The sequence below is a fragment of the Fukomys damarensis genome, unplaced genomic scaffold, assembly GCF_012274545.1.
Source record: "Fukomys damarensis isolate Sample0158 unplaced genomic scaffold, DMR_v1.0_HiC HiC_scaffold_12, whole genome shotgun sequence".
Classification (NCBI taxonomy): domain Eukaryota; kingdom Metazoa; phylum Chordata; class Mammalia; order Rodentia; family Bathyergidae; genus Fukomys; species Fukomys damarensis.
Window position 1 is genome coordinate 45600142 of NW_022900924.1, and position 13573 is coordinate 45613714.

The 13573-nt window shown below is 40.1% G+C and overlaps 1 protein-coding gene across 4 annotated transcripts in view; it reads right to left on the reverse strand.

Moving 5' to 3' along the window:
- The window catches only part of Opa1 (OPA1 mitochondrial dynamin like GTPase), an 80214-nt gene extending 68712 nt beyond the window's left edge, over window positions 1-11502 (reverse strand). For 2 of the 4 annotated variants that reach the window (XM_010624076.3, XM_010624074.3), the window contains exons 1-6: window positions 11265-11502; window positions 5200-5518; window positions 4515-4611; window positions 3671-3778; window positions 3101-3154; window positions 2374-2441 (exon numbers count right to left, since the gene is read on the reverse strand). In XM_010624076.3, coding sequence (XP_010622378.1) covers window positions 2374-2441; window positions 3101-3154; window positions 3671-3778; window positions 4515-4611; window positions 5200-5518; window positions 11265-11296 — 678 coding nt within the window. In that variant the 5' untranslated portion in view covers window positions 11297-11502. The remainder of the gene's footprint in view (window positions 1-2373; window positions 2442-3100; window positions 3155-3670; window positions 3779-4514; window positions 4612-5199; window positions 5519-11264) is intronic. The other 2 variants (XM_010624077.3, XM_010624075.3) reach the window with 1 other exon arrangement.
- Window positions 11503-13573: the final 2071 nt, after the last annotated feature.

Genomic DNA, 13573 nt, shown 5'->3' on the forward strand with positions numbered 1-13573 from the left:
AAAAAAAAAAAAAAAAAAAATCCAATTATTACTCTTTTCAAAAAATCTGATTTGCATTTACATTCATATTCCTAGCAGAAGTCTAATTAGAAAACTTGTCTCAAATCTCACAACCACTGAACTTAAGCATGACAACTTCAGAACCCTACTTTAAATCTGGAGCTCCCAGACACAATACTGAACCAATCAAAAAGCTCACCAGCTAAACTCTAGATGCCATCCTACCCACTGTGATTATTCCCCACATTTTCACTTGATGTCTGAGTGATTTAAAAAAGGCCACTACTCTACTAACGCACATTTACATTCAGCTGTCAATTTGCAGGGTCGTTTCCTCGGTCAGCCTATCTGCATTCTGCTTGAGTAGCTCACTGTTCTCAAGCATCACAGGCAGCAGTCGAGCCTTAGAAACACAATGCTGTATATCAACAACTTAACGCCATCCAGTGGGGTGGGAGGTACTTTTCCGAATAGTAAATTTTTATATTAGCATTGATTATAATTTTCTTTACTCTTAAGAAAAGTAGCTAAAACTCCAGTTTCAATATTTATAAGACATTGTTGGAAAAAAGTAATTGCTCAGTTTTTAGTGGGCAAAATCATTACTATAAATAAAAAGTCAAAGGGAAATTATAAGGGCATTTATCGTTGAAGCAGAGGAGTAAATTATATAAAGCAATATGATTACTTTTATGTCTACTGCATAAAATAAAATCTGTAAATTATTTAAAAGATGCACTGTATTGTTTCAGCTACACTGCAGAGCCTACAATCATTTACTGATTGCACACTTGTTACCTTGGCAGGGTTTTGGGGCACTGAATCAAGACCTGAACTAAGCTTCTCATTCACCAAAGTGACTCACAGCGTACCAGAGACAAAGCAGACACACACGCCTCCTCCAACTGCTCTAGGCAAAAACAAATACTGTCACTCGAAGAAGCACACTACCACACCAGGAATAAAGCACCCCCACCCGGTAGGTTAGTTCATTTCTGCAATATTAGGTTTACCTGCCTCCAGGGCCAACACCCTGGTTCAAAATAAGCTGCACATGCTAAGCTAGTTTCTCTCCCGTCCCACTCCCCACAACATGCATGAACAGTCAGGAGTGTTCTTCTGGTTAAAACTATGTAAATGGAAAATGTGACAAGAAAGATCAAGTTAAAAGGAAAATGTAAACACACACAGAAATGTTTTTTCCAAAAGATAAAAGTTAAAAGATCAAAGAAAAAAAATTGAAATAAAATTAAAATTTGGGATAGCCTATAGAGTTTGGAGCTTAAATAGAGTGAAAGACACTGAAAACTATCAACAGAAATGATTTCTTTGTTCTGCTCCCCCAATTATTTTCTGTGATGTGTTAAAATTCAGTATAAAAGCTAACTGCTGGGTGTGGTGGCACATGCCTATAATCCCAGCACTCAGGAGGCTGAGGCAGGAGGATCACTGTGAGTTCGAGACCAGCCTGGGCTACACAGAGAGTTTCAGGGAAGTCTGAACTACAAAGTGAGACCCTGTCTCAAGGAAAAAAAAAAGCTACATATTCTACATTTAATTTTAAAATGTTCACAGAATATTTTTCCATTAATCTATTTATCTAGGTTAGTATTTTTCGAAAAACTTTTAAAGTAATCACAACAATGAAAAAAGTGAAGACTAAGAAGATGTCTGGTGAACATATGATTAAAAATTCCGAGGAAAGCAGGTTGTCCTATCTCAATAAATCTATAACTTTAATATGTGATTCTAACTTTAATACAGATGTGTTACAGTAGACATACTCTAAGTGGCCTCTTATATAACTCTCAATAAAAGAACTGATTTATTTCCTAATAACTCACTTCCTACTCTTTCATATTTTCCAATAAGTGAAATGTCATCCCTAGAAGACATTTACAAGAAAGAGGGTTCTGAAGATAAATTCTGCATGCTAAGAATCCTCTCAGAGATTCACAATGCACTGAATATATTAAGGTCTGGAAAGTACTGAGGAAAAGTAATCTGCTTGTTTTGTCTACCTCAGCTTTTCTGCACATATTTAATAACAAATCCTTTCCTAGGGCCAAACTTAAAGTAGTTTTACACAACCTATCTGAAGGAAATAGGTTTCTCTCACTACACTTCCAGAACTGTCACATAATACTTTGTACTAAGATTAGTAAAAACATCTACTGATAACTTCGTATCTGCCACCAACCACACAAGCCCAAGGACCCGAGTTCAATCCCAGGTACCAAAAAGACCCTAGCTTCTACTGAGATGACTTTGTATTTGCTCCTCACATATTATCATTTTCAAATCTTCCAAAAAGGTAAAACTCTTAAAAATCTTTCAAGACTACCTGTGAGAAGCATTCTGTTTCATACTTACCTTTCTATAAGGTTTGTCACTTTCAGATCCATGATCTGTCGCTCGAAATGCTGTTTCTCCAGGTGAACCTGAAAGATAAATGTACTGTCCTACAAACTGGCGAATGATGTTGCTAGCCTGAGCTAAATTCCAACTCATATCTAATCAATTAAAAAGCAAATGGATTTTACAGCAACTCAGGTACAAAGCCACAAATCTCTTTTATTTTTATTTTAGGGAACATTAATGATAAATTATGTGGAAATTTTCAAAAACTGTAGCACAAGTTCAACCTATTTAAAAATCATACAACTAGAAACTATGATTAAAAAAAGACACTGTTGGTGAGAGCTATTTTACGTGAACATACCTACAGTTTAACAATATATCACTGCCGTCAGAACACATATACAGTACAAAAACAAACTGAAATTGAAAACTATGACAGGGCAGATGAGACAAACTAAAATTACTTTTCATTTCAATTATCAAAAACAATCTATTTCAAGAAAATCTTTTGGATAAGCAAATTTTTCTTTTAATAGCTTATACATATTTAGGGATTTTAGTTTTACCACAAAATAATTACTTTAATATCTTCACCCAAAGGATAGTGAATTTATAGTTTTTGGGTTTTATAATTCAGCATAAGCAGCAGTAAAAATTTGGTGTGCATTTTATTTGCACCTAGATTATTAGAAGCATTAAAAAGGCATGTTAAGGTCAGCAAAAATGTCTGTTTACACACCTAAAAAGAGAAGTAGGTCAGAAGCTTCTATGACTTCACTAACCAATTTGTGACCTGTGAAAAATCAGCAAAAGGGGAAATGAAAATATAAAATTTAACAGGAATGAGCACACAAAGATGACCGAGACCTCGGATTTATAACATAACAGGGTAGTAATTTGGCAAATATGCCAGGACTATCTATATAAATTCTAGTCATCATATTAAATTTTGTTTTAAACTCACCATATTGGCTCTAATCAGTTATGAAAAGCAAATACATAGGAAGTCTCATCTACTTGTCAAGAGCAAGTGATATTTTCCGGATTAAAAACCAAGGGCATATTTTCTTACAAATGTTTATTGAGTTAAACAAAAATTAAAACCACTGTGCAAGAAAGATTTATGTTTGCCTTTTTTGAAACAACAACAACAACAACAACAAAAAACAAAAAACTTTACAATAAAAAAAAAGTTTTTCCTTTGTACTAAATGTTTTAATTTAAAAGACAGGAATAAACAAATACATCTATGAATTTTTCCTTTGTGGTTCTTAAACATTTAACTTAGATTAAACAGGTGTGTCCTTACCTGTAGTGAAAAAGTCCTTCAATAAGCTGAGGCTTTCAACAATCTTGTCCAAGTCTGGGGTTAACTTTGCAAGGTCTTCTGAGTTAGGAAGTTCTTTTCTAATTTTCTCTAGAGAAGACCAAAACACACAACTAGTATCAGGATAGGAATATGTACCAGGTAGTAGAATCTAAGGGCTACAAAAGTATTAACTTCCTCAAGGCAGCTCTACAAATTAGCTATTGTCACCATCCCATGTACTGATGAAGCCCTGTGATACACAGGAAGAAAGTGTGGGAGCCGGGTTCAAGTCCAAACGGGTTAGCTTCAGAATCCAGGTACTCAGCAGTACTGGCAAATGCACTGAGTTGAAAAATACTCCTCATGAATATGAGAAAAACAATTTGAAAACATGCATTTTCTAAAAAGGCTTCGTCAACGCAGCACTAGTTTATCTTTAAGATGTGCTGTAATTACAGCTCTTGGGAGGGTGAGGCAGGAGGATCGCTATGAGTTTGAGATCAGCCTGGGCTACATAGTGAGTTCCAGGTCAGTCTCAACTACATAGTGAGACCCTGTCTCAAAAAACAAAACAAGAAAAAGAAGTGCTGTAAGTATCTATAGAAATCCTACCACCATATATACCTCTAATAAGAAATTAAGACAATATTTTTAAAAGGACTGATAAAATAATTTAATTAAAAAATTTAAAAAGGCAATCACGAGCTACTTGTAATTAGCTATCAAAATATTTTTCTCTTATCTACTTATTATCAATAGACTAAAAGTTAGGAAACTATTTAAAAATAGTTCTCTTTATTAAAGAAATGACTCAAAAAAGTGTTTAAGTGCTGATGATACAAACCAAAATCAATATATTCATCAATTTCCCACACGATGTCAGGGACAATCCATTTATAGTCACTAAGGTCTGGTATCATATCTTTCCACTGATCAAAAGTCTAAAAGATAAGAAAAGATGTCAATTAAATATTCTGACTACCACATAAAAATATAAAGAAAAATTATAAATTCAAAAACTATGTATTATGTACAAAACTTTTAAGAAACAAATATACATGACTTCAACTCTTCTAAAACATTTTAGTAGGCAAGAAAATAAAATATGTAAATACTCCTCTGCTAAACAGAGAAACGTAAGATTCCAAAATTTACTGCCATTTCAAGTCAGTTTTTATGTTGGCAATAAATAACACTGTGGGACAGAAGACTAGGACACAGAACATTGTCACAGGGGCCAGAGCTGGTAGGAAGTGACCCCTGGCTACTGTATGCCACCTAGCCTTCCCATCTCAGCTCTTCAGTGATTAAATTCAAAATCAAACAAGGTGTTCTCTCTTCCAGCCCAGGGCTCTCTCTGCTAGGCCATCTTTGTCACCTATAATTACAACTAAGATTCAGAAGGCATTCTTACATTGGCATCTTTAAAACAAATCTAGGATTTGGTCAAAATACACAATAGAGGTTTACACATCCAATTATATTTTGCTACACTTAAAGTGGAAAACCAGGAGGAAAGTTAAACTCACCTTTTTGGCCGTATAGCCACCACCCACAGCAGATCCCAGTACGAGATATCGAAGTTTTAAGAGCCTTGCAGCTAACCGTGCTGGCCAAAAATTCCTATAAGGCTGGTAGCCATATTTAACTGGAGAAAGTTTCAGTTTACGTAAAGGAAGGTTGGTTAGAGAAGAGAATTGCTGAAATGTCGTCCTTAGGTGAGGTCTCTGAAACTTTAAGGTAGGATGATGTGAATGATAAATACTTCGTGAAACCAGATGCAGTTTTTGGAGTGGTGAACTTCCCTTTGTCCTAGAGCTATGCTTCACCAAGGACTGGCAGACCTCACTGCAAGAGAAACGGGTATGGGAAAAAGGTCACACACTGAAACACCCTTGTATTGTGTGTAACACAGAGGACACGAAGGAATAGTGTATTCTGAAGGGAAACGCGCGCGGGTCCAGCCGTGGACGTGTGTACTTACTGTGCGTGACGGTGCAGTCACAGCGCCTGCTCTCTCATGCAGGCCTAGCAACCCTGTAAATCACCAGAGTTATCCCCATCCGACCGACGAGGAAAATGTGGCGCAAAGACATGAACACAACAGGCCCAGGTACACATCAACATCAACATGAGGAATAAAAGAATTCAGACCCGGGCTGGGACTCTAATTTACTGTGCGTGGGCTGTAACACTGATCCAAGGAATTGAAACCAAGAAGAGAAAAGGTGGGTTTTTATTTTGTTAACTGCTACTTACTGTACGTAAAAGCTGAAAACAAATATAAATTTTTGCTTTTAAGCACAAAGATTCCAGGAGTTTAGAATAGCTATGTGTTGCCACCGCATTTACATCTGCCAATTCGAAAACATGCCAGGGATGGAAGTTAATTAATTCCACCACAGTCACCTGGCTCCCCAGAAAAACAAAACAGCAAAAAAAGGCCCCAAAGAGAAGAGAATCTAAGTATGTATGTCACTGTGTGCTCCCCCTTCTCCTTCCTGCAGAACTGCATGCCTTGTCTTACTCAACACACACTCCCAGTTAGTACTATGGGCCAAGCCCAATTCTAAGTCATTTAAAAATATCAATTCATTTAAATACACAGGACTGAAAACTCTCAAGAAAAATGAATTATGGAATGCAGGAAAAATGGTACAAAGGAGAACATGGGCAGAGGTATCTTGTATTCCTACCAAGTGCCAGACATAATGCTAGAAGTTTTCACAAACTACTATGGTGTAACTCTTGGAAAAAACCTGTATCTTCTTTTACTTCTTTTATTTTAAATATTTATTTATATTTTAATATATTCATATTTTAATATTTAATATTTATTTTGCCTATGGTAGAAAAACTGGTAAATAGCGGAAGTGAGATCAAAATTTGTTTCAGCCCAGCGGTAAAGACCAAAGCGTTTCTACAAAAGATCCTGGTGGGTCAGAGCGTGGGAAGCAATAGACGCATGAACAGGCTGTGGGGCTATGGTGACCGTCCGGAAACTGCATGGAGACATGGGCCTTGTTCTGACTGGAGTCTCTACAGGAAGCTTCCCATGCAGGAGACCTGAGAGACACGGGGTTCAGCAGGAGGAGAATTATGCATTGCCAGAACAGGCACACTGCTCCGGTGTAATTAAACACATACATGTTATTTCTTCACAAAGGCCTTTGTAAAAGCCAGTGGCAGCTTTGTACTTTTATTTTCAAAACCCTGCTCCAGGATAAATGATAATTTCCACTATCTTAGAAAAATCAAATCCCAGTCTTCTACTAAGAGACAGGCTAAATGCTTCTGACTTCAAACTCCACACTTATAGAAGGAAAACCCTCAGTTTCAAACTGCCTCCACCGAACAAGCAGACACACATGAAAATTATCCTATCAAATGAGAGGAGGTAAGAGACAGGTAAGGGCTATAAGAAGAGTTCAGAGGAAAGTGAATGATCCTAAGGAGTTGAGGTGGTTATAGAAACCTTCTAGGAAAAGTAAGACTTGAAAGCTAAGTGCAAAGTGTAGAGTTGGGAAGGAGAAGAGAAATCCTAGCCAGGGAGAAGGACATAGAGGTGAAATGATGAAAAGAGCCAGTGAGCTGGCAGAGGAAGTTCAGAGTAGCAGGAAAAGTCGGAGGTGGTCTAGGTCTAGGACAGACCACTGAGCCAGTGAGCATCAGGCAGCTGGAACTGCAGCTTACAGGCAACATGAGAGCTGGCAAAGTTTCTGAGCAAGGCAAGACTAGACACTAATTAGAGAAGATACTAAATTGTACCTCCTGCATTTATACCCATTCTCCTCCCAGCCCCAGTAAAGGCAAACGCCTGTCTGGTATTCTCTTTCCCTCTGACCTTGCAAGAATCCTAAGCAAATATTCTCTCTTAAAATGGAAAGAAAAAAAAAATCTTATTTCCCTGGTTCTGGCCACTTCATTAAAAGACAAGCCAATATGATTTCCATTTTCCCCTTTAGTGAAACAGCTTTTACTGAGGGCACAAGAGAAAGGCTCCCAATGCACGTTTTTTCCAACGTCTGACCATGAAGCTGACCTCGTCCTTGGAACTTCCTTTCCCCTGGCAGTCTGGGGTTTTACCCTGACCCCACCAGCCACTCCTGCTCAGGCTCCTCCTCCTCAACTACCTTCTAACTTGTGGGAGGTCATCAAGACTTAGACAGAACCTACTTCTGTTTTCATTCTTGCTCCATGCCTTATCTACACCCACCTCCTCATTTACCACGTACATATTCATGTGTTTCAAATTTCTGTCTAGGACAAAGAATTTAGTTCCACACCCTTGTACTTAACTACCTACTCAACATCACCACTTAGATATCCCAAATCACTCAAAATCAAGATGACTGAAGCCATCATTTTCCGCTCTGCTGTGCTCCAAACCCTAATCTCCCTGTGGTATTCCCTATCTCAGGAAATGGCATGAGCAGTTAAATGATCATTCTTGATACTTTCTTGTCCTCACCACAGCTCAATCAGTGCTCAGAATGCAAAACTTATCTCTGTCCCTTATCTACATCAATCTATTAAATGGCGTTCCTGCATTTAAAATAAAATCTAAACGAAGTCTATAAGTTCTACACAATCTGGTCGCTATTTCTGCCACTATCCTCTGAGTTTTACACTGGACGTGGTGGCGCACACCTGTAATCCCAGCACTACGGAGGCTGAGGCAGAAGGATTACTGTGAGTTCGAGACCAGCCTGGGCTACATAGTGAGTTCCAGGTCAGTCTCAACTACATAATGAGACCCTGTTTCAAATAAAAAAACAAAACAAAACAAAACACCTAAAACAAAACTGAGTTTTACCCAGTCACTGGACTGTTACACAGTTCGCTCTACCCCAGGACCAGTAGTTATTAGATTCATATTATTCTCTAACAGTAAACTGCAATCTTCATAAGGCCGGGCCTGTTTTATTTATCACTGTATTTTCAGAGTCTGAAGCTACAAATACTGAAGTCACAAATACTAGATACTCAATAAATTTGTTGAATGAACATAGGTTACTTGAAGAATTAAACTGAAAACACAAAGGAAAGAACAGAGCAAAGGCTAGCACAGAATAAGTGCTCAATAATACACTTGAATACTAATTTTAACTAAATTCTATTAATGTACAAATGAATAAATAGCTCTTTATTTCTCAAAAAGTTATCTCCATTTAAGAGAAAGGAGTTAATCCAATATCTAGTTTACTAGATAAACTCCAGGACTGAGTTCATCCCTAGAGGATGTTTTGGCTTTTCACTATTTTCTCACCCTTGCTTCTAAATTCCTAAAGTTTCCTTTCGCAGTTAAACAGTGGCAGCAATAACTATGGGCGAGAGGTGGGGGTAGGAATAGGCAGTAGGGTAGGCCAGTTACAAATAAAATGCTCTTCAATTAGTCCCTTGGAAGAGATACTTGCCTCAAAGCAAATTCTAGTACTTGGTAAGGTATCCTCAAGGTTTATTTCAAGAATTTCCAATTCAAAAATTAAATACTCATATAGCAGAGGACTATTGCACAAGGTCCTCATGAGACATGTATAAGAGGGAAAGCAGGAGCGGTAACTGATTTACTGAAGCTCCATCCGAAGGAAAGCTACATGGGTCACCCTCCAACCTATTCCAGGCTGAGTAATTAATCTGCCAGGTTAGAGCTAAGGTGTGCGTACGTGTGCACGCGCGAGTGTGTGTGCATGTGTGTGTGAGCGTGTGCGTGTGTGTGTGTGTGTGTGGGCTCCCACTGTGCTGCACCTCCAACAATGCTGGCATGTGTAGCAAGCTCAGATCATCTGCCATCCTACCAGGCTCTAATGAAGCTTGCTAGTTGAAGTATCCAACTCCTAACACACAGTCTGTTCACTCATTCTTCCAACAACTCACTGTAAGTTTCACTTCCAGCACTCCTTCCCCTCCCTGCAGAGAAGCACGCCCCAAAAGGTGGCATTTACATTCTCATCTGTTCAAGAATAGAGAATGAACTGTGTTCCTTCACAGCGTGCCAAAGAACTACACATAGCAAAAGACAGAACCCAGAGTTTGGGGCTGTGACATTCCATCTCTCCATTTCATCTGGTAGATAAACTGTGCTATCAGCACAAGACATTTTTAAGCCATGACTACGAAATCCATAGTAATTTTAGAAACAATTTAGCCCAACAGCATCCAACTGAATAAAGAAAAATACCAATTTTAAATCAGTGTTTGTAAATTCAATTATAAGTTTTCCTACACATGTTCATTTCTCCAACAGAGTATATTAATTCCCTCAGTCTTTTCTCCTTTTTATTTAAAGAAAATTAGATGTTTCTCTTTTAAATATTGAGAGGTAAAATACAAAGATTGCAAATAACTGACTTCAACACTGAGGGCTGTGGAGTTACTAAAAAATTGAAACTCAATGAGATTAAAAATAACTATACAATTATTCCAATTCACTCTCATTATAACTACTGTATCTTACCCAGTTTTGCACTTGAACTCCTGTTAAAGTTCACAAAACAAATGGATTATTTCTTTATAAATATTATAAATTATAGACACCATTTTATTTTTAGAATTTTTGGTTTTCTTGAGGCAGGGTCTCACTGTGTAGTTCAGGCTGTCTTTGAACTCACTGTGTACCTCAGGCTGGCCTCAAACGCACTGCAACCCTCCCGCCTTATCCTCTTGAGCGCTGGGATTACAGGTGTGCACCTCCAGGACCAAGTACACCATTACAAAAATTTTGAAAAAAATTCAATACAGGAACACAGAGCAGGTGCTGAATTGCACGTTCAGAGGTGTTTTCATGTAGTTAATTCGGGAAAACTAGAGTTTTCCAATCTTGCCTGGTACATAATACTTCCTATCAAATGCCTGCAAACAGTAAGTTAAGCCTCGAGGTTATCACAACTGCCTCTAAAGATAAAATCAAATTTCATACTATTGAAATGTATATGGCAATCCACAGAAATGAAAAGATTTGTACAATATAACTTTCTATTTAATATTAAACCAGGCCAGGGCAAAAAAGACTGAGTGACTAGGCAGATGGTGCTACATTCGCCACTTTGCATCAGAAAGCGAGTCTCCTTCCTAAACGCGGCTTTGAAGCGGGCACCTTTGACACCGTGTGAGTGACCGCTCTCGATCTGACTCCAATCAGAGGGCCAGGGATGCAGGGAGAGGACCCTGGACCCAGGAGAGGAGCACAGGTAGCTGTAGGAGCCGTGTACACTCCCCGCGGGGGTGGAAGAAAAGAGCCGAAATGCAGAGAGCGACACGGACAGAGTCAGACTTCGGAGAAGGGGAGGGGAAAAAAGCAGACGTAACAGCGAAGTCACAGGTTGTAAAGGGCAGGGACGAAAGGACAATAGAGACAGGCCAAGAACAGCGACAGGCGTCCAAAATCTTCGAGTTGGGCAGGGGCGGGGGACAAGGGCTCCGCAGTCAGCACTCCTGTCAACCCCGCGTCCTCCAGCACACCCGGGAATTCTTCAGCCGCCCTAGGCGGGGCCTCAGAATCATCTGCACACCGCGGAGGTAGTGACGGGCCAGCCTGTTTTCCAGACGGCTCCGGAGTAAGAAATAACGGGGCCAGGTTAGAGCCTGTGCTTACCAGGCCACGGCGGCCCGACGTAGTCGCCACATCCCGCCGGCGGAGAGGTCACAGGGGCGCCGAGACGGCCACGTGGGAATCTCCGTGTCAGCCCCAGTCCCGCGTCTACCCTAAGAATGACCCAGGAAGAGGCCTCCGGCAACAAGGGCACAGAGCAGCCGCTGAAGAGCTCCCAATGGCGTATAGACTTCCGCAAGAACCTGCCCGGCACCCGTACTCTGTCCGTCACTGAAACTACCACCCCACTCATCTAGGCGGGGCAGCACAAACGGCCCGGGAAGGATCAGCGCATGCGCCCAGTGTACACTGCGCCTCTGCGCATTCGTCTGCCTGACACTGTTTCCGGGTTGCTGCTGAAGTCGCATTTATTTACGTCGTTGTCATTGTCACATTTTTCCTCAGTGCTCAGAAAAGCAAATTATATCCCTCATCAACAAGCATTTATAAATCGCTTCCGGTGAACACTGTCAGGTGATGTTAAATAAAAGTAAAACAGTCTGGCCTAGCTAGAGAGACACATTCATAGGCAAGCAGATAAAAGCTCAATGCGAGGAACTGTACACTGAACACCAGTATGGTTATCAGGAGCACTGTAGAGGCAGGGCCAAAGTGTAATCTAGTGGGCTTACGAATTCTGGAAAATCAAAAAGGATGAATGTATAAAGAAGGAGATGGAAGCTCAGGAGACTGGGTAGGGTGCTTTTGACAAGGCTAACTGTGGGGTGCGAACTAAAATCTGGTGGTGGGAATGATAGAGAAAGTGGATATCGAAAAGAATCAAACAACGAGGGTCTCACAGTATAAGCAGCGGAGCTGAGCACAGGGAAAGGTGTAAGGAAAGTTAAAACTTTAAGTTGAAAAGGCTTGGGTTAAGGCTTTCGGCTCTCTAAGGCGCGTAATCACTAGTTCACCTCTTCTTTCCCTGGATACCTGGCCAGTTCCCTGGGAAAAAACAGGGAGGACTTTGTTAAAAAGACCAGATGTTCTTAACATCAAGATAAGGAATGGGATGCATTCCGCCCCTCCCGGACCCCTGGCCAGGGCCCGGTTGGGACGTGACTGCAAGCACATTCACCTTTTTCCGCGCCAAAAGTTCAGGTAGTTTTACTACCTTTATCTAGAGAGCTATAAAAACAGCCCACCTAGCCCAGGCTGCTGCTGCTGTCTTACGCCCGGGATTGAGACTTGTAGCCGCAGGGACTGCTGAAGAGACCCGTGCTGTGTTGCGAGTGATGAACCTAATTCCTCCAACAATCCGGTGTTGTTGCCAGAGAGCCTAAGGGTAATTTCCCGGATAGAGTCCCTCTTGCTGTTAGAGGACTCTCCTCTTTCTTTGTCCTCTCCATTCTTACTTTTGTTTTCTGTATGCGCATATCCTTCAATAAACTTTCCCTTTTGTACTTATTTAAGGCTGGTGGACGTTCTTTTAGCGGATCGAGCCAAATTAATTAGGAGACCATGCACGGCAAAGGGCAATAAATAAAATTTGTCCTTACAAAAGGTACAGACAGAACGATAATGCTGTCTCAGGGTGATGGGCTAATGCTGAGATGTTAACGAGTTCCGTGACCACGAAGAAGCACTATGAGCCAAAATAAATCCCCTTTCCCCGCAAGTTTGCGTGCCTCGGGTATTTCATTATAGTAATGAAAAATAGACTAGTCAATTCTGTAAAAATGTGAACGGTTCAATAAAAAACAGGCCGCAAAGTGATCATCAAAGAAGCAACTTCATCCGAGAAGTGTTAAAATGACTTCTGTTGCTCTTATCCTGTGCATCTGCAAGAAACACAGGAGTGCACACTGGAGTAAAATACTCTGTGTGGGATTGGAGGAAGACAAAATGCTTTACACAACTGGAGGGTTGTGATTACCTGGAGCAGGTCTCCAAACTAGGGCAGCCGTACTGGGTCAGTCTCTGCTGTTCCTTGGGTCACACAAGTCTGTACACAAGTGCCTGTAACTTTCTTCCAAAAACAGAATCATACTTATTAAGAGGAACTTCTGATTTTATATTAAAAAAAAACCCAAAAATAGAGCAAGGAGAGTATACCACTTTCACAAAGTTCCATGTTTCCTTTCTCTCTAAATGAGAGAAGTGGACCTGCTTTCTGGTCCATTTGGAACTAAAAGGAATACTACTTTCTACCAAGGTGTGTCTGGTGAGGGTAAAGCCACCACAATAAATGTATTTGTTAATAGTTTTTTAAAAAAATGAGCCCCCCCCCATCAGACAGTGCATAAAGAAATACACACATACAGCCAAAGGAGACAAACTGCTCCCTGTCACTGGTTATCAGGGAAGTGAAA